Raw genomic sequence first — 27,497 nt, forward strand, 5'->3', positions numbered from 1 at the left:
GGCATCTTACATATTGTTACCTAAACAAGACGTCGATTAAAGATCAATCACAACTATTTCATGAAAAGGTATCATAAAGACTTACCTCCACATATCTTTCCCTCAAGCATCTGCATAATGTATATGAGGTTGTATACACGTTTGTTAAACCAATGCCTTCAAACTAATTATCTACACATCCCATATACTGAATATCCTATGGTGATGGAGTGCTTGAGGGCTAGAAATAGTCTTCCCTTAGGTACATAGGCAGCACCTCGTCAGGGGGTACGCTCTGTATTGCTTGTGTATTCAACACAGGCCTGTCCTACGTAGAATTAGGTTACTTCAACTTCTAGAGTAGTTCCTGATGCATGAGAGTTAAAGACAGAAATAGTGAGAATGTCTTTTAAAAAAAATTAAGAGTGAGAATGTGTTTTTTTATTTACTTGACCTCAGAGAGAAAGTAAAGCAAAAGTGAAATAATATCAGCAATAATTTAAACCACCCTCTCAAAAGCAGGACAGGCATGTACGTGCTAGCCCGAGCCTGTGCGAGCCAGGTCCCCGTGTGTTGCGCTAGATCTGTGCCTGTGTTCTCACGCCCCCGTCCACAGCCGCCCCTCCGAGCCCCCACCCCCTAGCAGGCCCCGTGTGACGGGGCGGGCTCTGCGTGCAGCGCTACACAAGCCCGGGTGTTGTTGGTCCCGTGTCGGTGCCCTCAGACCTTTGTGTGCTGCGCATCTCAGCGGCGTTGCGCTCAGGCCCTGTGCTCAGCCAGCCCTCGGTGTCACGGGGCGGGCTCTGTGTACGCAGCCGAGGCCCCCGTGTGTTGTGTTAGCCTGCGCCCTACCAGAGCTGCGTCCGCGCACTTCTAGGCCCCGTACAAAGCCGAGGCAGCCCTGGCGGTGTCACAGGGCGGCGGTGACACGTTTCCGCCCGGCTCGCGCCGCTCGACGCTGGGCTCCTCGTCTCCATCGCCTGTCCCGAGCTGGGCTACAAAGACCCGCAGCTGCCGCCCGCCATCTTCCGGTGCGGAGCGGGGGGGTGTCGGGTCTGTCAGCGCCTCCCCTCTCGGAAATGATGTTAAGATGTCCGTGTCGGGGCTCAAGGCAGAGCTGAAGTTTCTCGAGTCCATTTTTGACAAAAACCACGAGCGGTTCCGGATTGTGAACTGGAAACTGGACGAGTTGCACTGCCAGTTCATCCTGGGCAACAGCCCGCTGACCATCCACTGTAACATCACGGTGAGTGATGGGGAACCGGGGTGCGGGGACATGGGACAGCCGCCAGCTGACCGTGCATTGCAATATTGTGTGGACCCAAGTGCACAAGGGTTGGGGGACTGTAAGCAAAGGGAGAGTGTGTGCCCACGGGGAGAGGAAACAGTCCGGTCAACATTCATCATAACACTAAAGGTTGCGGGGGTGGGGAGACTTGGGAGGTGCCCCCCCTGGGTGTCCTACAGTGTAATTCACCCTCGAGGTAAGTGTCCTGGCAGACGACTGATGAAAGGGAGTAGAGTCAACAACAGCCGGTCCTGCCTTGAATAGGTCCGGTGGCTGACGGCCGGGCAGGTTAGTGTCTCTCCGAGGGTCGCAGTTATGAGGATAGAAAAGGGGCTTCCGTGTCTCTATGCAATGTAAGTGCGTAGCCGCCTTCACAGCCTATGCCAGGCCCGACAGAATGTAAACAATGCCTCTGGGGGACGGGGCGCTCACAAAGCGGGTTACGAAGCACCAGAGCGCCCCATACTTCCTCCATCAGTACTTAGGACCTGGAAGGAGGGGGGTGGGGGCAGCTGTTCTCTAGGTACCACATAAACAGGCCACATTTCGAGAAGGTGGCGTTGGCCGTTTAGGGGCAAGAGGATGGGGATAAAAACAGGGCTGTGGGAACGGGCAGAGGCGTAGTGCCAGCATAGTAGTAGTGTGAGTGGCCACAGTTTTCTTGCATCGGAAATTGTAGCTCAAGACCATTTTTTGAAGGTGTATTTACCAGAGTCCAGTGGCGTTGAAGCTTTGGTTGAACTTGACGAAGAAGTTTAAAATTGGCCTGCTTTTGATTAAAGCAACACTTTGGTAGAATAAATGCCTCTGCATTACATGGTATTGCAACTAAGGCAAGAGTGAAATGCTGCCCAAACTTATTATATAAGTGTGATGCACTTGGGAGCTATGGTACTAGAAAAACAGTCACCCACACACTGGTCACGAGCCGCCTGGACTACGGAAACACCCTATACGCCGGTACCACCGCAAAACTCCAGAAAAAACTCCAACGCATCCAGAACTTTTCAGCCAGGCTCATATTAGACATCCCGCGTAAAGAACACATCTCTGGGCACCTGAAAAACCTCCACTGGCTCCCCATCAATAAGAGGATTACTTTCCGTCTTCTAACCCACGCACACAAAGCACTTTACGAAATTGGACCCGAATGCCTCAACACACGACTGTCCTTCTACACCCCCTCCCGCCAGCTACGATCCTCAAACCAAGCCCTTGCCACTGTACCTCGCATCAACAAAACCACCATGGGAGGGAGATCCTTCTCCTACCTGGCAGCTAAAACCTGGAACTCACTTCCCACTCACCTTCGCCTTACTCAGAACCACCTAGCATTCAGAAAGCAACTTAAAACATGGATATTCGAGAAGTAATTCCCCTCCCTTCCTCAAGCGCCTTGAGACCCTCTGGGTATGTAGCGCGCTATATAAATCTCTTGACTTGACTTGACGATGTTGTGTTAATAAGCTTACAGTGGTGATCGTTGAACAGAACCCTCCGGACAGTAGTTGGTTGGTCATAAGGCAGGACTCTGAAACTCTGCCTGACACTGGAAGACAGTGCAAGTATTGGACACCCTCTGTATGTACAATCACATTTGTGATAGATTTGATTTATCACACTTGTGCCCATTTGAAGGTAATCAAGCCTGGTTGAGGGCAAAATGGGATTTGAGCTACAAGACTTTGGTGCAAGGCCTCGTCTTTTATTTCTAGAGTGGGCCCATAGTGATAGTTTTTATAGTACTAGAGAAGGTTATCTGTTTTAGCACATTAATTGTTATGAATACTTATTGTTAAGGGTGAACTTCCAGCATGAGTGGCTAAGACAAAAATAACAGATTTTGTTTTTTAAACAAACTTTGTTATTCCAGATCTTGTATGACACCTCAACCAGTAATATCCAACAGTGGCCCCTAGTGGGCTCTCAGTTCTCATCTAAGTTATAATGGTCCATATAGATAATAACATTTAAGTTATTCATTCTTTCTCTCCCCCGCCCTCCCTTGTGTGAGTTGAGTTTCATTAAGATACATTAGTCAGTAAGATAGGTTGGTTTGGCTTGGGCCCTTTTGTTTCTGCAATTAATTTCTATATGGCTCTCCATCCTTCATGTCCGAAGATAAGCCGTTGTGATGTCATTGTCCTATTTAGTTGTGTTGAAAGTATTATTTAGAATGAATCGCACCTTGTGTTGGGGCTCTAGAGTTTTGCACAGAATTCTAAAGTTCCTCTCCGTGATTAACCTAAATAAAATATCTCTTCATCTTCAAATTAGTTTCTGGAGTACATTTTGGGCCATAGCATTGGTGTAGTACAGATTGTCATGTTCCCTTTGTTTCAATGTATTTTTTTGAAAAAGCGATCTGCAGTTTTTTGAAAACTCAGTTGATCTGACAGGAGCCATAACGTTTTCCGAAAATTATTTCATGCCTTGACAAAATTACGTCGACTGGGAGGGAAGCATATAGATAGTGTTATTTTGTAGTTCATATTAGTCAAATAAAGTTTGGGAAGAGTCAAATGAGAGATAAGGGACGGAAGAGTCTATAAAGCGTTATTAGGGATGTCAGTAGTAAAATGAGGTTTGGATGAGTCAGTGTAGGGATATACACGGGAAGAGTCTACGAGGTGTTATTTTGGATATCATAGTAGTAAAATGAGGTTTGGGGTGAGCCAAGGAAAGAAGAGTCTAGAAAGGGTGATAAGGGAGATCATAGTAGTAGACTGAGGTCTGGGGCGAGTCAGACTGGAGGTAGAGGATATTGAGAGAGGTATAGGATGAGACCTAGAGTTGAAGGCATTTATTCCGGAAAGGTTATAAGGAAAATAATAAAGACATTTACATTTGTATTGCTTAAAGTTCCATATGTGCAAGTATGGATAGGTAGTTTAATATTTGAGATGTTGCTGTACGTAAAAGTTAATTTATTTGTGTATTTTTATAATTTTTATAAGGGGAGAGGTGTGGCGCTGCGACCAGGGCGACTACACCGGAGCACTGGGCTCACAGTTCGATTCCCGGCACCAGTGGCAGCTCAGCCCCAGCACCATGTTACTCTGGGCAATAGCTAGATTAATCTCCTCGACGGCCTCCAGCACCTTGAGACCCTTATGGGTGATTAGTTTGCGCTTTCCAAATACCGGGTTATTTTTATTATTAAGTTATTTTAATTTTTAATATTTTATTTTTGTTATCCTCCATGTTTTAATAGTGAGTGACTTATAGATAAAATTGGTATGATCATATTTACATATTGTGATTGATAAAGTAAACAGATGCCCATAAGCATCCAATGAAATAACTTGTATGAAAAGTATGCAGTGACATAAAGTGTGTGTGTATATGTGTGTGTGTGTATATATATATATATATATATATATAATCTGTGTAAATGAGAAATTGCAGCACTTCAGGTAGGATAGAGAGCCACTCCGGTTCAAAATAAAGGAAAGTGTTTATTTGTCACACAGAAGACTGGTTTCGACATCACATGGAGTCTTGGTCACATGACCATGGTTTGTTTCATGAGTCTTTTAAAGCAACTCCCACAGGACGTGAGAGTGCAAGACATAGAAAAGTTATTATAAAATTAACATTCCACAATTCATTACATTCTGTTAAATCATAGATTTTGTAACAATGAAATCAATGAAGACAGATCTCGGATATAGAAAACAACTCGGAGTGAAATTATTATACCTTCTCATTATTTCAATTCGGAAACCTGTGTTTCTTTTAATACATTGTAATGCATGTTAGTGTTTTGTTCTTCAGTTTGCAGCTATTCAATTGTACATGTACAATCTAGGTATAGTACCCTATTCTCAAGGTATAGTAAATACCTAGTGAAGATTGCCACATCTCCCCATTATATCGAGGTTCGTCCAAAGTTAAAACTGTTTTTGTCATGCTTAGATAATGTAACACTCTGGTAGTTAAACATCATTCTTATCAAACCATTTACACCACAATTGAACCTCCATATCTGTGAGCAAGCCCTACCACAATTGATTAGTCTGAAAGGAGAGGTGATCGTTACGCAGGACATCACCGTACCCCAGAGCTCTTAACTGAAAAGAGATGGCTAATCTGGATTAATTAACATTTTCTTCAATAAGGATCTGCAGTAGAAAAAACACAAACATTACAGCTGATTAAGTATTAATCTTGACGTCCACCTATTGTGAAATTATTACTTTAGGGATTATTATTTGTTCACCCCATGTTTGAGGTCTTCATATCTGAGAGCTACAGAAAAAGATTCAGATTAACTAGGTCTATTTGCAAGTTAAAACCGCCATATTTTAAATACATTTAAGAGACTAAAGAAAACAAGCATTGGCATAGCCAATAGGTCTCGCCTTTGGGACCGTATAAGTGTTTAGCCATGCAGCACATTATCCTCCACAAGGCAAATTTCTGTTATGGAACTAGTGCTTATGTAAAGCGCGTTGATACCTTGATTTGCGCTATATAAAAATGCAAAAAAAAAAAGAATGAAAGGAGAAGTGCTTGCAGGTGGGGAAACAAAAAGATGCACTCTGTAGAGTGATTAAATAAAGCATGTTTGGCTGCGAGACAGTCTGGCTGGGGTTGATTAGGGAGGTGGGGTGGGGGGAAGAGGCTCGACCTAAAAAGCTGTGCAAAACAACAAACAAGAAAAACACAAGTCACACAATAAAAAGGACACGAGAATGTGCGGGGGAAGTGGTCAAATAAGCAAGCAAACAAGTGAATGTAAATGTAAATGTGTTTCGATTTATATAGTGCACTTTAACCCAGGGGTTCCAAGGCGCTTGCTTAGGGAACCCGTCCTGGTATTCCCCTGTGAGATATCCCGGCCAGGTATCCACAAGGTGAAAGCCAGGCATCCCGCCGCGAGGGGCCGTAGTGGAGATTAAGCAAGCTATTGCCCAGAGTCGCAGAGTGTGACCCCGTGAGTCGAGTAGGCACCGGAGCGAGAATTGTCGACTCTGTGGAATTTTGAGCCCGATACCCGCCGAGGCGGGGAATCGAACCCTGGTCCACGGCCGATCTCAGCTTCCGGGTCTGCCGCCTCTAACCACTGAGCCACGCTTCTCAAGTGAACAAGTCAACCAATTATAAACTGCGGGGGACCGTCTGCAAAGTAATGGAGTGGTCTATCACAATTAGACATCTAGGAAAGACCTAAATAGAGTCAACACTCATTGCATCTCAACGTACCATCAATACAGCAATACAAAAAATGTAAAGATAGCGAAAATCCAAAAAAGTAACACCAAATATGCTGCTAGGATGACAAAATAATCAGAAGAAAACCATTGCTAAAAAAACTAGGATCCATTCGCAGGGCCTGGAAGCATTGAATAAAAAATTATACTGATTACGTTTAGTAAAGAGGCCAAACTTCAATAACCTGGAAAAAAACCCACCTCATACATAACTATTTTCCATGTATTTACGGTCTTTAGTCAGTGCTTTTTTCAAGTCTTCTGCCATCTCGAACTCGACAAAAGCCTCTCCAGTAGGACATCCCTCTTTGGAAATGATGCAATGAATTCCATTGAGATTACCAGTTATGCTGCATTCTATTAACATACAAAAAATAAATATCTTAAACCTGATTACAATAAAACGCAGATTCCAATATCCACACACCTAGGAAATGTTCATAGGCCCAACACATCTACAATTTTTTGCCATTGAACTACTCCCATACCACCACGATGTGAGCCAGTCCTATATATGTGATATGCATAACAACATATTGCCATCTCCCAAAATTAAAAACTTGCGCCAAGTAGTTTTTCTCGATCAAATGTCACATGCAATTCAATACACCCACTTTACCTGCATTCAGTAGTCGGAATGTTGCGCATTAAGCAGTTTCCAATTGCATAAACCAACGGCATCAATTAAAACCATCTAACACTCAAAATGCTGGATCCCACCCCAATTTAATAATTAAACAGGATTGTTAGCGTTAATAATTGCAAGTGCAAAAGCTAATTAAGACAACTCTGAACGAGCGTGAATTTCTACCAAATTAAATATAGTTTTCATGCCATAATAACCTTGTTTCTATGGGTCTAGTGAAACATATGCACCGGAAAAAAAATCCAGCACTTCCTCCTGCATGCAGGAGCATGGAAATCCTCAAATTTTTACTATATGTTCATCTGCCATTTTAAAACCTGTCGCCCACAACGATAACCAATTTATAAATATAAAGTAGGTTAATAGGGAAACTTAGTGCTCAATATATCTTAAGTTAAGAATCTAACTAGTTCACAAATTAATTGCTTACTTAATAAGCGGATAACCCCAACCACAACAGACATTTCGGGCACACACTGCAGCTTCTACTAGACAACAATTGAGACTTCTGCATACATAAACCATGTACATGATTTTAAACCACATTACCCTTATGGAAAAAATCAATTCATACCACAGAAAAGTGGTTATATAACCCCCACCCCCCAAGTATCCATTCATTACAGTCTGTTTATTTGTATCAATCAGGCACATGCTTTACCATTTATATGTACTCTTGCAACCCAGTACCTTTTTAACAATCCTTTCTGGTTGCAAAACCACAATAAGAGGTTTATGATCCATCCTCGCCTTAAATTGTATCTCCCCCCTCACACACACAATTAAGTGTGGAAATGATTTGCACTTAAGTCACAGCAACGACTCCCTATTCCCCCCCACACTCCCGATAACTTGTATTTAATGACCTGGAAGCAAATGTTACTGTTTTTTCCTGACCACTGTTAACCTTTGACAATACCACACCCAATTCCTGATCATTGGCTTTGAAAGTAAATATGCTGTTTTGTTTATCATCAAATGGGCTCACAATCTTCAGACTTAAGAGCCGTATTAACTGTCATAAAATCTACTGCTTGTCACTATCTCGACTTGAAGATCTTTCTCAACACCTGCATTAAAGATTTCATTTTTTTCTCAGCAGAGTTTTCATAAATTTTGCATAATATTTAATTGGGTCCATTAACAGTGTTAATTGATCTTTAGTAGTTTAGGTCCTGCTCTTGAAAAAGAAATGGAATATCCTAAATACTCACTGGCTGTCCAGACAGCAAACTAGAAAGCACCATCTATGGTGACAAGAGGTATATGCTTTGAGAGACTGCTGTAAAAAAATCTTGTCAAACATAAACTGGAGATAGGCTCATGGAAAACACTTTGTTCCATTTACTAATACAATTATATTGTCTTATTTTTTGGAGTGAAAAGCAACCTGTGTCTGTTTTGCTTGAGACTGCTCATATCCATACCGGAACGTAATCATTTATTCACCTTCTTTGCGCTTATTGTTGGTGAAAGTCACTCTGAGGCTTCAATTATGCCATTCTTCACCATCTCCTTCAACATTGCCGCCTCTTCATTTCCACCTTCTTAAATTGCGCTTGACTGAGATTGTCCCGTTCTTCATCACAGTTTTGTGAATGTTATTTGATCATCCAGACTTTGCTGTTAAACACCACCTTACATTTATTCAAAATTTTCACTTCATTTATCCTCATACCATCCGTACTTGTTCTGGCAAACAAAGGTCGGGTATGTTTCTGTACACATGCTAGTATAGGTGAACTGTTTTCAGCTAGACCTTCTTCTGTGCTTTCCACTCCTTGAGCTCTGACCACATATAACCTGTGATATTGTTTCACCTTCTTTATCATCCTTCGGGTATGTGTCCATCAGTTACAGCAATACTTTGACCTTCTTTCTTTGAACATATGCGTTGAATTATAGTGTACATATCACTTTGGTCCGTCATCCGCACTACATTTCTGAACCCTGCCCTCGTTCCTCCCCACAAATCTTTTTAAAGCTCCTACTGATAACACCTTTATCAAATGCTAAACCTATAACTTGTCCCATTAGCTGCCTTGTAATGAAGGCAAAAATAATTCAGCACTTTTATGTCCGAGCTAAAATAGCTATTCTGTTTGTCTGGGGTCCTGTTAAGTCATGGTTTGTCTTCTATCAAGGATATGCTTTGTATTGAACTCTAAATATTCCAGATCTCTGACACATCTTTGAATATTTGCAGAGTTTAGATAGGCAAAGCCTTTTTAGGTCGAGCGTAGCGATGGACCTCTTGTATACTTTAGTATACCTATTTGCTTATTGAATATGTGGACACAAGTCGGACGCGCGCATTTTCCGTCTCGGATTTGGCCTCGTGAGCGTGCTTGTGCTGCTGGCTGTTTGCTGTGAATGTGTGCGAGTGCGACTCTGCCATGCGCCTGGGAAACCGAAACCTAAGAGCCGCGCGACGTGAGCTGTCTACGGTAGAAGCTCACGCGCGCGGCTCTTAAGTTTCGTTTTGACTTGTTTGTTTCCCTGCAGTCACGATCTGCCGCTGAAGTTTCACCCGGCTGCTCTCGGTGCACACTCCTCTCCCTTGCGGTCCCAAGTTCACCGGACGCAGCCTCGAGACGACCGTCTCTTGTTCGCACTGGCTACTGCAGCCTCACCTCCTCGGGCTGCCTGCTTCCCAGCTGCTGTATTTTTTTCTATGGGGAGAGAGCTCCCAGTTCACTCCCGCACATTCCTGCTGTGGACCGCGGCCTGCTGCAGATGCCGACCCAGGGACTCCGATGTCGGCCCCTCCCTGCTCAGTCGGATCGATTCACTCACCGCATCGTCCTCTCAGATCGACGCCGTTGTCCCTCAAAATGCTTCTTTCAGGTGGGTGTCCGGATTGCTGTTTACTTTTTGTAATGGCCGCTTGTGTCCCTGAGCACTCGAGGCAGCGGGCTATTGGGGGATGCACATCACTTGTTCCATATTTGCCTCTACACAGGCAGCAGGTGGAAGAAGCGTGGGCCGGGTAGACTCCCTGCGCTCGGGGGCTGGTAAGGATGCTGAGGCTTTTGCGGGGCTGCGGGGGAGATCTGTGGATGCGCGGCATCAAAAGATGCGGGCCTTTGTGAGAACACAATGCCTGGTACCCCAGGGCGGCAGACAGATATCAAAGCCCGCACAGCGCCGTCTGCAGAGAGTGGCCCTGCCTCCCAAACGGAGAATATATTACATATCTGGATAATTCAATACCGAAAATCTGTTCTGAACCATTGCCCCAAACGCTTATATTTCAGCGTTCGCTCCTGGCCCTAGAGTCTGCGAGAAAAGCGTCCCTCCTTTCCTCGTCGTCTATATTTAGATCCTACACCTTCACTGCACTCTTTTTTTTTGTCTTCTGTACCACTTTTACATGTGTGTTTGTATGCTCTTTAAGGCTAGCCATACCTCTGCGTTGTTCTCTCACTGCCTGTTTTTAAGGAAAGGGAGGCCTTCTTCTCCCTAAAGCACAATCCTGTAACCTCTGTGCACCCAGGTATATATGTGTGTGCATGTGTATATCTATACTTGTCAAGTGAACAAGCGGCGAGAGGCTGCGAAACGCGCCTTTGACTCGGGGAGTAAACAAAAATAATTAGCACCTTAATATGGGTCCGTGTCCTGATTGATGTGCGCAGCGCGTGAGTGACTACGTGGCGACACTTAGAAGGACTTTTCGTGATATATATATATATATATATATATCATAAGTTCTCCTTTATCTTGAAAGTAGTACACCGACTCCTGCTGTCAGCTTAAAAATTGTTTAACTCCTGCGGATATGCAGAGGCAAGAGGCTCACTGTCCCAACGTTTCTGCTCTGACAAGCCTTTATCACAGGAAAGTTTATCTGTATTTGAAATTGCCCACGTGACTTTCAAACGCAGGCCGTATTTATCTTCAGAGTGTGCAAAGGAACTAGTAAAACAACTTAAATGAATGGAGAATAGCGTAATTCAATGAGTGTCATCTCTGTATTCTGCGCTAAAAAACCTTCCTTACAATTCACGTTGTTTCCGTTCTGCAAAAACAGTCCATTGTGCCCCAAATGCACTTTCCGTTTTTAAATCTCCACTTACTCTTCTTAAGCCACATCAGCCAGCAATATAGGAAATCCTTCCGTCTGCATCCCTTACTTTCCATACAGGGAGAAATCCTTTCTTTTCTCAAGGGGGCAAGCAGGTCGGCCTCCCACACATTAATCACCAACTCCACGCTGCCTCGCAAGGGCTCCTTGTGAGGCAACGTGGAGTTATATATATATATATATATATATATATATATATATATATATATATATATATCAATATCATTTTTTTTAAACAGAGTTTTATATAGTGCGAACTTGACCTGAATATTAGGCACTGAGAGATTACGTGATTTGCCCAATATCACAGGCTGTTGAGCGTCATTGCTGAGATTTGAAACCAGTTCCCCAGATTCGAGGTAGACAACCCTAGCCGTTAGGCAAACTCCTCTCCCCATTATGTATTTTTAGGTCTTGTTGTCATTGTTGTGGATGCAATGATTAAGTACTCCTTTTACAGGTAAAGAGTAATCATTTCCGACAAAACATCTAAGGTTGGGTGATATGGAAAGAGATCACATAATCTTTTATATTGTAAATGAAAAGATGCAAAAGCAAACTTGATGTAATAGATGGCAGTGGAAACTGTGCCAGTATGGCATGCCTGGCCTGCTGATGCACAGCACATTCAAATATTCATGGATGTTCTTGTGAAGGCAAGCATGTGAAGAGCTGACAAATGCTGTATTTGGCCTTGTTCCACACATATGTTTTCTAGGTAACTGTGTTGTTCAGCTGGTGGGTGTGAAGGGAGGGAGCTATCTTCAAAACCTGCACTTCCGAAAACACACTTTCAGGATGCTTGGTCATTTTTGGCTCCCTGTCCAGCTTAGAAGTGCACTTTGAAGCAGCCGCGTTTGTGTTAAAAAAAAAAAAAATCTAAACAACCACTCACCAAGTGTGGTAAAAGTTACAGGAGGAGGTGCTGCGAATATACATGCATCAGAGGGGGATATAAACACAACAGCATTGCAGAGCACAAACACCAACAAACATTTGAGCATCCGAGTTCCAAAAAACGTGCTGGTGGTGCCTACTAACTGCTGATGTACACTAATTAATACTCAAGTGACCGATGCCAGAGCCACTAACTGGGAAGCAAGAAGTCCCAAGTATAACCTTTACTGCACCCCCTACTGCTGCATGTATGAGTCATGCAACCATGCAAAGTGTCAAGGCGGTGGCCAGGTTGCAGCGGCTCCTGCCACTTTCACTACCCTAGCTACTAAGCAATCTTCTACTGGATGAGGGTCTGGGCACTCTTCTTCCCGCTACCAATCACAGAAGGAAGTGTGCTGCAGCAGTTAGATGAAGAGCATTCATGGACAGAGCCGCCCACAATCTCCCCGACCTTCCAGGCCAGACAGAAAAAAACAGTAATCGCAGTTAAAGTCAGAGGAAGTGGTCGTTTTCACTCTCACACACCCACGTGAGGGACCTGGGTGCAGAATCAGTTACATGTGACAAAGTGGTAGGTCGCATATCTACCTAGCTGCACACCATGACATCTCCCTTCACTACACCGCCCTCGTTACATCGTTGCAAAACAGAGAGTGCCAGTACAGCCCCAGACACTTTACATCATCTACTTTTACATTGTCAGCTTCAAGATCGTGGCCCTTCGGGTGCTAAAGTATTCATTAACATGCTAGTAATAAGACATTTTAACGAGTTCTGGGATTGGCAGGCATAGAACTAATTAGTAAATAACTTTGCGGCAAAGTATTTTTTCCCACCTCAATTGGTGCCGTTTTATCAGATAGAAAGCTTAGCTTCTTTTTAGGGCTCGCCTATCCTAATCCGCAAAGAATGGATGGGGAGAATTTTAGTGGGCAAAATAAGTTCTCAAACTATCGGGCGGATTTCCGACAGTTAAAAGTGAACACAAGCACGCGCTTTTCCCTCGCTCCCGAGCCGCCTGCCTCAGAGAGCTTCACTTCAAAGGGCTCCCCGCCCACTGCTTCACACTTCACAGCCGCCAGGCCTTGTCTCGCATTTCTCCTCCCCCCCCCCACCCCCCCACAGCAATGCCAAGAGCTTGTTTTCTTTTTTCTATTTAGTCCAGCGCTTCACAGCTTTGGCAAACAGCACGGGCAAAGTCAATAGCTATGGTTGGAAAGTAATTACCTTTACTTAATGTGCCTTATTTACTTACATTGAGTGTATCATTAACTTATCGGCAGAAATACCTCTTCTATGTCTACGGCACCAAAAGAACGGTTTAGCGAGCATTGCAATATGACAAGTAGTCCTAATTAATTACACGGGAGCCAGCACTTGGTTACTTAATCACGGGCTTAGTTTATCGTCCATACCCAGACCGGGAGGGCATTTCCAGACGTGGCGCGGTCGCAGATTTACACAAGTAAGTGGCCAAGCCTATTCTACATTACATAACTGCGTGCGGTTTTGACAGCAAAATGTGTTCGCTGATCCTTCCTTTTTGGTATTCCTTTACTTAATTTGGGCAGATACAGCTGGTCCATTACTTAGTGCACACGGCACAACGCTGCCGCCCTATAAGTAAGTGCTACACACCTTGTTTTGAAGAGCTCCCTCGCCTATGCTGCACTGTATTTCGACCACAATAGTGTTCGCTCTCCCTTATCCTATTGGACAGATTACGCTGGTCATCCAACCGTTGCATATAACAGAACGTTGCGCCATATAAGTACGTGCTGTGTGATTTCACTTGTTTTAAAATTTGAATGCCACAAGATTGCTCGCTCACGATATGCGATTTTTCTGCAGCTTTGGTGTAATCTGCTGTCCTGCCAATTTCCTGGGGTGTGAGGGGCCATATTCTCTGTGCAGCAAAGTATTTACCTTTACTTAATGTGCCTTATTTACTTACATTGAGTGTTATCATCTAAAATTCTCAGATATGATGACATAGCTGGATGTCATTACTGATCACGTATCAACATACAGCAGACTTACTATTAGATATCATACCTTAATTTTTAATAAGAATTGTCTGAGTTATGACCCGCTATCTATCGTTCCCCATCCTCTTTTCTCTCTGCTTCCCTGATTTTACTCGTTTTTCTTGCCTTCGGCTCCCCCACTCCATCCATCCATCCATCTATCCCCCCACTCATCCATCCATCTATCCCCCCCACTCATCCATCCATCTATCCCCCCCACTCATCCATCATCCATCCATCCCACTCCATCCATCCATCCCACTCCATCCATCCCTCCCACTCCATCCCTCCCACTCCATCCATCCATCCCTCCCACTCCATCCATCCATCCCTCCCACTCCATCCATCCATCCCCCACTCCATCCATCCATCCCCCACTCCATCCATCCATCCCCCACTCCATCCATCCATCCCCCTCTCCATCCATCCATCCCCCCACTCCATCCATCCATCCCCCCACTCCATCCATCCGTCCCACTCCATCCATCCATCCATCCCAATCCATCCACCCATTTACATCCATCCATCCCAATCCATCCTTCCATTCCCCCACTCCATCCATCCCCCTACTCCATCCATCCATCCCCCACTCCATCCCCCCCATCAGTCCCGCACTCCATCCATCCATCCCTGTACTCCATCCATCCATCCATCCATTCCCCCGACTCCATCCATTACCTCCCCGCCCCACACTCCATCCCTCCCCGCCCCACACTCCATCCCTCCCCTGCCCCACACTCCATCCCTCCCCTGCCCCACACTCCATCCCTCCCCTGCCCCACACTCCATCCCTCCCCTGCCCCACACTCCATCCCTCCCCTGCCCCACACTCCATCCCTCCCCTGCCCCACACTCCATCCCTCCCCTGCCCCACACTCCATCCCTCCCCTGCCCCACACCCCATCCCTCCCCTGCCCCACACCCCATCCCTCCCCTGCCCCACACCCCATCCCTCCCCTGCCCCACACCCCATCCCTCCCCTGCCCCACACCCCATCCCTCCCCTGCCCCACACCCCATCCCTCCCCTGCCCCACACCCCATCCCTCCCCTGCCCCACACCCCATCCCTCCCCTGCCCCACACCCCATCCCTCCCCTGCCCCACACCCCATCCCTCCCCCGCCCCACTCCCCATCCCTCCCCCGCCCCACTCCCCATCCCTCCCCCGCCCCACTCCCCATCCCTCCCCCGCCCCACTCCCCATCCCTCCCCCGCCCCACTCCCCATCCCTCCCTCCCTCCCACTCCCCATCCATCCATCCCTCCCACTCCATCCATCCATCCCCCCACTCCATCCATCCCCCACTCCATCCATCCCCCACTCCATCCATCCATCCCCCACTCCATCCATCCATCCCCCACTCCATCCATCCATCCCCCTCTCCATCCATCCATCCCCCCACTCCATCCATCCATCCCCCCACTCCATCCATCCATCCCCCCACTCCATCCATCCGTCCCACTCCATCCATCCATCCATCCCAATCCATCCACCCATTTACATCCATCCCAATCCATCCTTCCATTCCCCCACTCCATCCATCCCCCTACTCCATCCATCCATCCCCCACTCCATCCCCCCCATCAGTCCCGCACTCCATCCATCCATCCCTGTACTCCATCCATCCATCCATCCATCCATTCCCCCGACTCCATCCATTACCTCCCCGCCCCACACTCCATCCCTCCCCGCCCCACACTCCATCCCTCCCCTGCCCCACACTCCATCCCTCCCCTGCCCCACACTCCATCCCTCCCCTGCCCCACACTCCATCCCTCCCCTGCCCCACACTCCATCCCTCCCCTGCCCCACACTCCATCCCTCCCCTGCCCCACACTCCATCCCTCCCCTGCCCCATACTCCATCCCTCCCCTGCCCCACACTCCATCCCTCCCCTGCCCCACACTCCATCCCTCCCCTGCCCCACACTCCATCCCTCCCCTGCCCCACACTCCATCCCTCCCCTGCCCCACACTCCATCCCTCCCCTGCCCCACACCCCATCCCTCCCCTGCCCCACACCCCATCCCTCCCCTGCCCCACACCCCATCCCTCCCCTGCCCCACACCCCATCCCTCCCCTGCCCCACACCCCATCCCTCCCCTGCCCCACACCCCATCCCTCCCCCGCCCCACTCCCCATCCCTCCCCCGCCCCACTCCCCATCCCTCCCCCGCCCCACTCCCCATCCCTCCCCCGCCCCACTCCCCATCCCTCCCCCGCCCCACTCCCCATCCCTCCCCCGCCCCACACTCCATCCCTCCCCCGCCCCACACTCCATCCCTCCCCCGCCCCACACTCCATCCCTCCCCCGCCCCACACTCCATCCCTCGCCCTCTTGCCCTGCCTCTATCTTTTGCCCTGCCTCTATCTTTTGCCCTGCCTCTATCTTTTGCCCTGCCTCTATCTTTTGCCCTGCCTCTATCTTTTGCCCTGCCTCTATCTATCTATCGCCCTCCCTCTATCTATCGCATCACCACAGCATCACTCAGGGGCACCACAACATCACTATGCGCTACCACAGCATCACTGAATGCCACAGCATCACTGAATGCCACAGCATCACTGAATGCCACAGCATCACTGAATGCCACAGCATCACTGAATGCCACAGCATCACTGAACGCCACAGCATCACTCGTCGCCGCCACAACATCATTCAGAGCCACCACAGCATCAATCTGTGCAACCATTCAACAACTGATTCAAATATGTTCTCTTAATGTTTCAAACTTTATTACAAATGTCACAAAAAAATGTTAATATTTCACTTCTGTTCTTGTATTTTCATCACAATAAAATACACTAAACATAATCTTCCAAAAAGTTATTTGCAAAAGTTAAAGCTATTTCCATTATAAATTACAATAACTTTTATTTACGTATTAATTATTGAAAAAAATACAAGCCATTGTTGTTTTTAATATTAATACATCTAAGCCATGTAAATACAATACATATTGCATTACAAATGCTATAGGTGTCACGTTTGCAAAAGTTAACACTATTGGCATTGTTAATGACAAAGTTATTAATTTCGCTATTTTCAAAACAAAAACATAAATAAATTTGTCATTTACAATACTAATACCTCTAACTTTACTAATGCGAGACCTATTGCATTGCAAATGCTTGTTTCTTATCCCGGAGTTCGTTCAGTGTAAATCTTTCTCTTTTCTAGTTTGGTTTTTGAGGAAACTGCTCTGGTATAGTTTCTTATAACCATCCACATGATTTCATGAACGTTTCAATGAATAAATCAGTGCTGTGTTTACCCATGGAGGATTGCGTAGATCGCCCTGAGTTTCATTTCCTCCACGTGGCCACTCTTTGTAATTATTGGTCAGATTACTTCAGTTTTAGTTTGTCATTAATGTGGGCACATACTAACAGGGTTGTAGATTTCAATGAAATATCTACTTGTTTATTGATCAGTATGCTTTATAAATCTACTTGTCCTGTAACAAAATCAACTTGTCCCCATCGGTGCTATCAAGTGCAGCAACAAATTATGGCAGCAATCTCATTATATAAGAGCTTTGATATAGCCTCTCTGATTATGCCAGGGCTTATATTATAGTAGTGTTTAAATACTTGCAATCCCCTTATGTTGCCACGTTTCCACAGATTTACATACTGGGGCTAAAGGTAGTGGTGAGCAATCTTTCCTGGGTTAGAATGCCTCTTTTGTCTTTGCAAACCTACTTACTTGCATTTTTTAAGGACTTTCAACAACTCTTCTCTAATCTTTTCCCATACTGAGAAATGTTGGAAATTTACTCCTGACAATGGCAAACGTAAACCTTCTTCCAGAGTTAGCGAAAAAAGTCTTAGGAGTGAAAGTGAACTTGCAACACTCAGATTTGCGCATGAGAATCTACACATGCACACTTGCGGATGCGAACATGCAGTTCACAAATATTTTCTAGGAGCAGTGTGTGCTTTTCGAGACCAAAAACAATTTTTGATTATGCCAGTGTTTGTTATAATGGTGCGGTCCCGGCAGCTCCCACACTAATACGGTTTTACAAAAACCATGCCAAAACAATTCATACATTGACAAAACTAAAAAGCTGACCACCAATTTCAGTCATACTGGCTTTGCCAATGCTGTTTTTTTTTGTTGTTTTCCATAATCTTATTGAAACTGATTACACTGATCCATTATGAATATTTTTGGGAAATACTAGCATGCATCAACACGTTACTAAATGATGCTGCAAAGAAATGGTACCTGAAATTTTACAGTAGTTTAGCGAAATGTGTTTTTTCCCTGCTTTCATTTTTTATGAGCATTTTATTTTGAAAGCAAAGAATCATCACACTCCAAGTTTTTATTGTGGTGATGATCAAAAAAGTAGGCCTCTTTTACAGCTGTACACAGGCAGGTATAAGGCATATCACAATATATGGGTTAGAATTCAGTACACAGCCATTCAGTCCACACCCCTGAGGTCGGACGGCGTATCAAGGAACAAATCGATCAGAAAAGCAATACAAATCCTGCGCCGCACACAGAAAGGATAGCTGCACCACGTTTTTGTTTTCAAACAAAAACAGAACTTGGGTAACAAAAGAAAAAGGGGAAAAAACACAAATCTAGCATAGTCATTTAGTATACTGTCCGTCTCAGGGGTCCAACTCGGACTGACGATGCATCAGCCTCTTTAGTACTTCACTAATGTAAAAACGAAATCAGAGGACCATGATACGCGTCTCAAAGTTCAGCAAACCACATTGGGAACAAGCCTTTTACTATTCAGCGTGAAGTACCACCCCCAGGTCATACACAGGGCAGCGCCAGTTCGACTGTAGGAGAGTCCCACAGTTCGCCCCTATATGCATTCCAGTGCCCCCATTTCCTGTCCCACATCTTTGGGCAACCTCTTGTCTTATATACAGTCTTTTCAGCAATCCTACATCGATCCAGCTCCGCTACCCAGCCCACCACCAATGGCCTGTCTGGGGATCCCCACTTCATCGCTATGGAACGTTTGGCGAGAAGACAACCTAGCGACGCCCATTGTAGCTCTTGGACATTCAAATCGTTGGCCCCCCAGATATTAAGGACACACTCCCTAGGCGACACGGAGATCAGCTTACCCAAGGAGCTGCTCATTTTGCTAAGCGTACCCCCCCAGAACCGCTGGACCACTGGGCATTCCCATAGGATGTGATAAAAGGTGCCAGGAAGGCCACAGCCACGCAGGCACAGAGCGTCTGGGCGCCGCCCAATTTTAGCCAGGGTAGGGGCTGACCTATACACCCTGTGTAACACTTTCAGTTGGATCAATCTAAACCTGTGACAAATAGCTGATTCCCTTGGTGACATTAGTGCCGACCTCCACTCCCCCTCATCAAAAGAGCCCAGGTCTGCCTCCCACCTGGTCCGCAATGACAGGAAGATTGTTGCAGAGCTTACGGTAGGTAAGGGAGATGGCCGTTCCAAGAAGCGGTTCCGACAGCAATCTGTCCTCCAGAGGGGAGGTTTCGGGTATGGAGGTAAGATCCGGAATAGCGGCCCTGATGGCATGTGTGATTTGCAAGTATCTAAAAATTTCAGTGGGTGCAAGGTCATATTTAGCTCGGAGATCACTAAAGGTCAGCAATTTGCTCTTATGGACCAGGTCCCCCACCTCAGAAATCCCAATTGTATCCCACCTGTCGAAACCCTGGAGGAAGCAGAGGTATCCGAGACGTTGTGTGGGCCACAGAGGCGTGGTCTTAGTGAGTCTGTCAGCCCATCCCAGTCTTCTATTAGCCCTTTGCCAAATTTCCACTGTATGTGACATAGGCCCAACGTATCTATTCCTGGTAGGCCTACTGTAGAGTGCCCCAAATAACCCTCACGCCCGGTCTCACATCTGTCCAATAGGAAGGCCGGGTTCAGGGGCGAGCCATGTACCCAGTGGTTGACCGCCACCAGCTGCGACGCCCAATAATAAAGGCGGAGAATGGGCAGGGCGATGCCACCATCATACCAGCTCTGAAACAACTTGCAGAGAGCAATCCGAGCTGGACCCCCATCCCACAGCAGCAGTCGGAGCTCACGTTCTACCGTTGTGAAATACGACTCGTGTATTGTGAAGGGGCAGTTTTGCAAGACATACAGGAAGCGCAGTAGCGCCAACATCTTGAACAGTGCCGCCCGACCTGGGAGAGAGAGCGGAAGTGACCGCCAGTGTGTGACATCAATGCGAAACCTACTCAGGGGGCCCAGCTAATTGTGGTCGTAGAACTTTTTAAAGTCGGGAGTAACTTAGACGCCAAGATACATAAAGCCTTCCGTGGCTATAGTGATGGAGAACCCTCGGGGCATGCGGGGCGGCGAACCGTGGAGCATATACAACACCGATTTAGTCCAATTTATAGCGTATCTCGAGTATTTCCCGAAGTTGGTGAGCACGTGGAATAGGCTGTTGATGGAGGAGCGTGGGGACGACATGTATATCAGGATGTCATCCGCATAAAGGGAGATCTTATCCACCGTTTCTTCATTCCAGTGTAAGCCTCTGATAGAGACATCTGTACGGACCCAATGAGCCTGGGGCTCGAGGGTGAGGGCAAACAGGGGGGATAGGGGGCAGCCCTGTCTGGTACCCCGATGATGGGGAAATCTCCGGGAAGTGTAGTTGTTGACTCGGACTTGACCCAGAAGATCCGTATACAGCAGGAGCACCCAGCTAATAAAGTGGGGACCAAAACCAAAGCGGTGGAGGACCTCGAACAGATAGGGCCATTCGATCGAGTCAAACGCCATCGCAGAGTCAAGGGACAAGATTGCCGCATCTTGCTGCAGAATGGGCTTGCGACTCATCACATTCTGGACTCGCCAGAGATTTAACGCTGTGTTGCGGCCCGGTAAAAAAACAGACTGGTCGTCATGTATCAGGGAAAGGAGCACTAGGAGAAGGCGAGTCGCTAGTAGTTTAGCCAGGACCTTGGCCCCCGCGCTGATCAAGGAGATAGGCTGATAGGAGCTGCAGTCGGTGGGAGGCTTGGTGGGTTTAAGGATGACTGCTATGGAGGCTAGCCTTTGATCAACCGGGAGGACCCGGAGTTCAAGGCTCTCTGTAAACCTATTTAGTAGATGAGGAATAATATCGGAACCCATGCCCTTCAGGAATTCAACAGGGACTCAGTCAGGACCCATAGCCTTGTCGGAATTGACAGCGTATAGTGCCGTAGTAAGCTCCTCAGCCGTAATGTCGGCGTCTAGAGCAAGCCGGTCCGAGTCCAAAATGGTCGGGAGGCGCACCTCCTCTAAAAGCTGTCTGGATTCAGCAGACGAGTAGCTGGCGCCAGCTGTATAAACCCTTTCCAGATGATCGGCAAAGGCCTCCGCAATGTCCTGCGGGTCTACCACCACGGATCCGTCTGGTCTAGTTATAGAGGTCACCCATCTTGTGCCCTGGTCTCGACGCTCCAGCCAAGCGAGCATCCTGCCTGCACAGTCTCCAAATTCATAGACCCAATGGCGTGTATGGAGCAACCGCGCCTGCGCCCTCGCCTTATAAACGAGTTGTTGGGTACGGAGCCGAGCAGCAATGGCATCGGACGATGCAGCATTATGAGACGCCTCAAGGCCGATCAATTCAGTTTCCGCCTGCATGATCTGCTCGTTATGCTTGCGCAAATAACCTGTCTTGAGAGCCAGAACTTCCCCTTTCACCACCGCTAAGTATGCTTACCAGAGTGTGACTGCCGAGTCCACTGACCCAACGTTTTCAGCAAAGTAGAGTTCAGTGCGCTCTTGTAGTGCCTCCCTGATGTCTGGGATCTGCATCAACCAAGGATTTATAACAATGGGACCCTGCATTACCTGACGATTATAGGTTAAATCCACTACGAGTGGCCGGAGATACCATGAGGAAGGCCCCTCGGGCGAATAAAGCAAGCGACGTCTGCGGTAGGGGCAAAACAAGTAATCAATTCTAGACCTACTATTTTGTGCATTAGAATAATGCGTAAAGTATGGTGTCTGGGTAATGGAGGCGCCAAATGTCTTCCAGCCCCAGAGCGTGAACAAAGTCAGCCAGGTCCGAACTCTGGCGGTGTGATCCCCTCTTGGGCCTGCGGTCCAGGTCGTCACACATTGTGATATTGAAATCTCCTCCAATTATAAGTGTACCCGGGGAGAGACCCCGCAGTTGAGCACCCAGCTCCATGAGGGAGTCTCGTACCAGCGTTGGCGGGAGGTATGCAGAGATGATGTTTAAGGGACGCCCCTCCCAGGTGACCTCCACCAGAGCAAAGCGGCCTAGGGGGGTCAGCCCAGCTTCGTGAGTGAGTGAGTGCAGTCTTCCGAACTAAAAGCCCCGGGATCCCGAGGTGAACCCCGCATGGACCAATAGTTTGTAACCCCTTCTCTGGAGCGCCTGACAGGTATTGCCGACCAAGTGTGTTTCCTGTAGTAAAACAATGTCGGGGGGTGGGGGGGGAATTACGCCTGAGAAACTGAAGAACTACACTCCTTTTAATTTTGTGACCCAAACCATTAACGTTCCAGGAGAGGATGTTAAGGGTCCTAGAGGAGAGCCGTACCATGAGAGTGGACTTGGAGGATCTGATAGTAGGGCTGTCCAGGGAGAAATCTCCCATATCGGCCAGATCTTGGGACACACCAGACCATGCAACTGGAAGGATCAGGGACTCCCCGGAGTCTGGGGAACAGCCAGATCAGTCGGCCCGTCATGAAGGGACCTTGGAGTGGCAGAAAAGTATGGTTAAAGCACATTCTGCTGGAGATACAAGGACAAAAGAGAAGGACTTCCCAACCAAAGAGGACTCTGCTGGGAACAAGAACAAACAATTATACATCAACACAACATTGCCGATTTCCCCCCCCCCCCCCCCCCCCCCCCACCCTGCTTCCCTGCCCACGGATTCATAACTATCCACACCCCAACTTGGCAGAGTGCCTGCCGCCTTCCCACAGATGATCGGGGTACTAGGTGAGCCTCTTGCCCGACTCGGAGAACCGTTGGAAATAACATACACATGTAAGACCACATCATCAATTCCGTATACCATTCACACAATAGAAAAGTTACTTGTCAATCAGCTGGTGCAGCCCGGATGGGGCCGGAAGACACAAGATTCAGAATCATAGGCCAGTGCGTTGTGGAAGCACGTCTCCCTCGAGAGCAGCCACAAATCGTCGGCAGATCCGCAAATCAGAGATCCCAACTCACTCCAATAGTCTCAGCCATAGCAGGGAGGTGCTACTCTTCCCCCATCAACAGTTCCAGTAAACAGTTCTTGGCTTCCTGGCATGTGCTCCTCATGTGGGTGCTCGTCCGGTGCAGTCCGGTTCGGTGGAGATCTCCCGACCAGAGTCCAGCCCTCCAGCCAGTCCCACACCACCTCCGGCAAGAGAAAGAACCATGCTTTGCCATCCATTTCGACGCGTAGTTTCGCAGGGAAGAGCATGGAATATTTATAGCCCTTGTCACGCAGCGCTTGTTTGACCTCTAGGAAGCTACGACGCCTCGCCTGCACTTTCACAGTGAAGTCCAGGAACATTGAGATGCGAACGTTTTCCAGGGGGAGAGGCGGTCCGGACCTGGCCTCTTGAAGGATGGAGTCTCGATCCCAAAAGTTGAAGACCCTCGCAATGATGGGGCGAGGGGGGGGCTCCTGGCTTAGGTTTACTGCCCGGGACCCTATGTGCTCTCTCTATGGAGAAATAGTTCGAGAGGTGTTTCGGTTTAAGATGTTTCATGACCAGGGACTCCACAAACAGGTCCGCAGAGGGCTCCTCCATGCGCCCCGGAACACCCAGGATACGAATGTTGTTCCTTCTAGCCCTCGCTTCATAATCGTCCAGCTGTTCACTCATCAGCTGCTGCTGTTTCTGAAGCTGGGCGACTTGTTGTTGAAGTGTGGACGTGTCGTCTATTAAGGCTGCTGTCTTGACCTCAACATCTTTGACTTTGGTGTCCATTTTGCGCAAGTCCGCTCGCAAAAAAGTTACCTCAATGTTTACGGAGTCAATTCGGGTCTCCAGGGAGGAGCGGATTCCTGCAATAGCCTCCATTACGTCCTCAAGAGTAAGCACCTTTGCTCCCTGCAATGGGGACGCAAGCTTTGGGTCTCCGGGGGGAGGAGTTTCCTTATTTTCACCCCTAGCAGCCCACGAGTTCTTGTTGATCTGTCTCTGGGTTGAGGGCTTTGACCCCCTTCCAGACGCCATCGCGGCCTCCAGATAGGCTCTCGGGCCGATCGAAAAAGAGCAGGACCGGTCACTCCCCACGGTGTCGGGTATAGCCGGTCAGGAGCGCATGCCACACCACCCTCGGCACCTTTTCGTTGCTGTATTGGCAGGACTCCCCCCTTCGGAGTCAAGAGGCCCAAGCGAGGATCCAGTCGGTGAGAGCGAGACCTCGCAAGAAGGTTAATAGGGTCCACAAGGCAGTGTCTAGGGGGGCCGAGCCCCATCCAGTTTGTAAATCAACTGCGCCCAGCAAATCGCCATGTTGTAATGAGTTTCAGGTAGTTTTTAGGAGGGAGGGGCCTCCACTCTGGCACAGGATGAAGGGGTTTGTCGCAAGGGCCTTGATGGACACGGGCCCAGGAGCGTAGTTACCTTAATGATGTTGGTCCGGGCGATGGGTCCGCCACAAGGCCAGGCAATCTCAGGTAGGCCTGTGCACGACCCAGATCCGAAATGGGTCCCACAACCCCCGAGAAAGTTCCCAAACAGGGCCCCGATGTCCGGGGGGCAACTAATCAGCAGCCAAGTCTTCCGGGGCGCCCCTCCTCAAGCGGCTGGTCGCAGATAGGATGTGGGCCCAAGTCGGGGGGGCCGCCAGTCTCCGTATGGCCAAAGGAGGGTGCATTCGAGCTCCGAAGGTAATAGGCCTCAAAGCCAGGGCGTCGCGTGAATGGCGCCCCGGCACACAATCGACCTCAGCTGCTCTCCCCCGGTGGAAACAGGGACAGCTCCACACGCACACCAGGCGGCCTGCGGGTCCCGGAGGGTCGGAAACAGGTCCGATGGGCGGCGGCAAGACAGGACAGGCTCTCAACCCGGCTCGGGCGCTGCTACCCACCACAAGCGCCAGTCAGCAGGCCAGGCAAGGCCTCGGGGTGGGGGGAGGGGGCTCCGCTGCGCCGGGCTCTATCTCTTGAAACGAAGCCCCGCTCGGTTCAGCACCACGTCCAGGCTTCCCCAATCGGTTCCTAAAGAGGCATATACCGGTAAACCGAGAAATCCCGGTCCAGGATCGGACTTATTAGGCGGATTGTCGGGCAAGGGCCGGGAGTCGCATTAGCAAGCGACCATTCCTGCCGGCTGCTGGCCACGCCCCCCAAATCATCACTCTTGTTTTTAAGCTTCTGCAAATATTTGCATGAAATCAGAGCATGCTGGTATGATTATATATAGCCTCATATTGCTAAACTTTGAAAACGTGTACACATTTTTATACTGGATCCACTGTCAGTAGTGCAGTCAGAGCTTACAACATTTACTTGGAGCGTTCACCCTAATAATAAAGGCTTTCAATTGATGAACCAGAAGTATAAGTTTGAACCGCATTTACATATTGGCAAAAATACTACCTTAACTGCAGACCGTGCTCTTCCTGATCCATAATGTGGTACTGCAAACTGGCAGCCAAAGGGTTTGTGCTGCAGGGGGTTGGGCATACTTGTCCCAAGGACAAAATACACATGAAGACTTGTTGCCCTTGACCCCAAACAATATGTTCTGGGTGTCGGGCTAAAGGAAATCCCCATCCCTGATACTAAGTGACATTTCATTGACTAAACCACAACTAGAAAAACTCTGCAAACACACAAAGTTGTGTTTCTATTTATTTATGTAGGTTTGATATGAATATGAAAAACGATTTTTGATTTATAGAAATATTCTCTTGCATGAAGATTTTCATGTAATCAAATTCACGGAGGGCTGATATATGGGATGTAGCTGTTCAGAGTTGGAATTTCCTCTGTGTTTGAGAACATCTACAAACCTATATGGTTCTGGTATTAACTAACTTGTTCCCGCCCCTTTCTTTCCCACCATGGTAAAGATAGGAAACCTACTCCCAATGTGGGCAAAAGAAAAACCTTTCCATTATGGGAAGTGAGCTTCTCATGGGAGGTAGGAGAGCGATATTCCCCCCTCGAGTAAATACGTTATTACAAGTGAATTTGCACTTACTGCTTGGATTTTTGCATGGTCAAATATATACAGGCTTACTTACTCGTGAAAATAGAATTCACAAAGTTTTGCCAGGAATCCTGTAGTTCTTGCAGGTTTCCAGTCCTACTTTAATAAATTCTAGTATTGTGGAGGTCATAAAACGGCCCCAATGCCAGCTTCCCAGACCCAGGGGTATACTATCATGATTTTAAAACTGGAGCTCTCATTTGTTTTACACTGCCCGTATTGGATTTGCACTGATTACCCGAGAGAGAGAGAGAGAGAGAGAGAGAGAGAGAAAAAAAAAATATATATATATATATAGCAGCCTGTTTCGGCGTGAGGAAATCTGACATTTGGCACTGGCTTCACGACCCTGGGGCTCACTGGAGGGCCTAAAAGGAAAATACTGAGAAAATTATGGCAACAAAAACAAAGTTGTAAATGGGACCCACTGAAGGGAAGATATTGTGGACTGCCGATCCCAGCATGCTACTCATTGGAGAGTGCACGCATTGAAAGGGCAAAATAAAGGACAGTCCAGCCCAGACTTTACACCTTGCCTTTCCCTAAGAATAAGGTGCAGGTGTGCACCGAAACGCGTCGGGGACTACAAATGGCGGGTTCGTATTGCCACTGCAACGCTAATAAAAGTTTGTTCAACTTTTCTTCACGGAGTGCGTTTTTCAAAGCTTGGAGGCTTCGGAATAATATATATATATATTGATCAGGCATTAGGCTATATCTTTTGCATTTTCCTAAAATGATATGTATAATATACATACACCTGCTTTCAGCTATCCCTCTGCATGTATGGATCTGTTATTCTGTCTTTCACATTTTTCCTGCTCCCACTACATTATACAGTGGGGTAGTGCGACATCCCATTTGAGCCGTTGGTTAACTTCACAAGGCACACGTCCACACCTAAAGTAGTTTACTTAAGTGCCAGTTTCTAGTACGGTAATGTGTTTGTGTGTTTTTAAATGTTTTTTTTTTATGAGAGCCAAAACATTGTTTTGACAAAACCAACCGTCTGGCAGCCAACACCAGACAATAGTGGATTTGCTAATGCTTATTTATATATTGACATGCAACTTATTTGTTTAAATAAAGGATGCTGTAGAGAAATTGCAATTAAAGTTGCCTTATGAATGCACTATATTTTACTGAAACTTATGATTCATTTTTCATGCTATAAAT

General features: G+C 47.3%; 1 protein-coding gene across 2 annotated transcripts in view; it reads left to right on the forward strand.

Moving 5' to 3' along the window:
- The first annotated feature begins 565 nt into the window (after positions 1 to 565).
- UBE2Q2 (ubiquitin conjugating enzyme E2 Q2) overlaps positions 566 to 27,497 on the forward strand; it is a 687,285-nt gene continuing 660,353 nt past the window's right edge. The window contains exon 1 of one of the 2 annotated variants that reach the window (XM_086959354.1): positions 566 to 1,225. In XM_086959354.1, the coding sequence (XP_086815480.1) occupies positions 1,070 to 1,225 (156 nt within the window). In that variant the 5' untranslated portion in view covers positions 566 to 1,069. The remainder of the gene's footprint in view (positions 1,226 to 27,497) is intronic. The other variant, XM_086959353.1, reaches the window with a different exon arrangement.

This window comes from Lissotriton vulgaris, chromosome 2_2 (assembly GCF_964263255.1).
Source record: "Lissotriton vulgaris chromosome 2_2, aLisVul1.2, whole genome shotgun sequence".
Classification (NCBI taxonomy): domain Eukaryota; kingdom Metazoa; phylum Chordata; class Amphibia; order Caudata; family Salamandridae; genus Lissotriton; species Lissotriton vulgaris.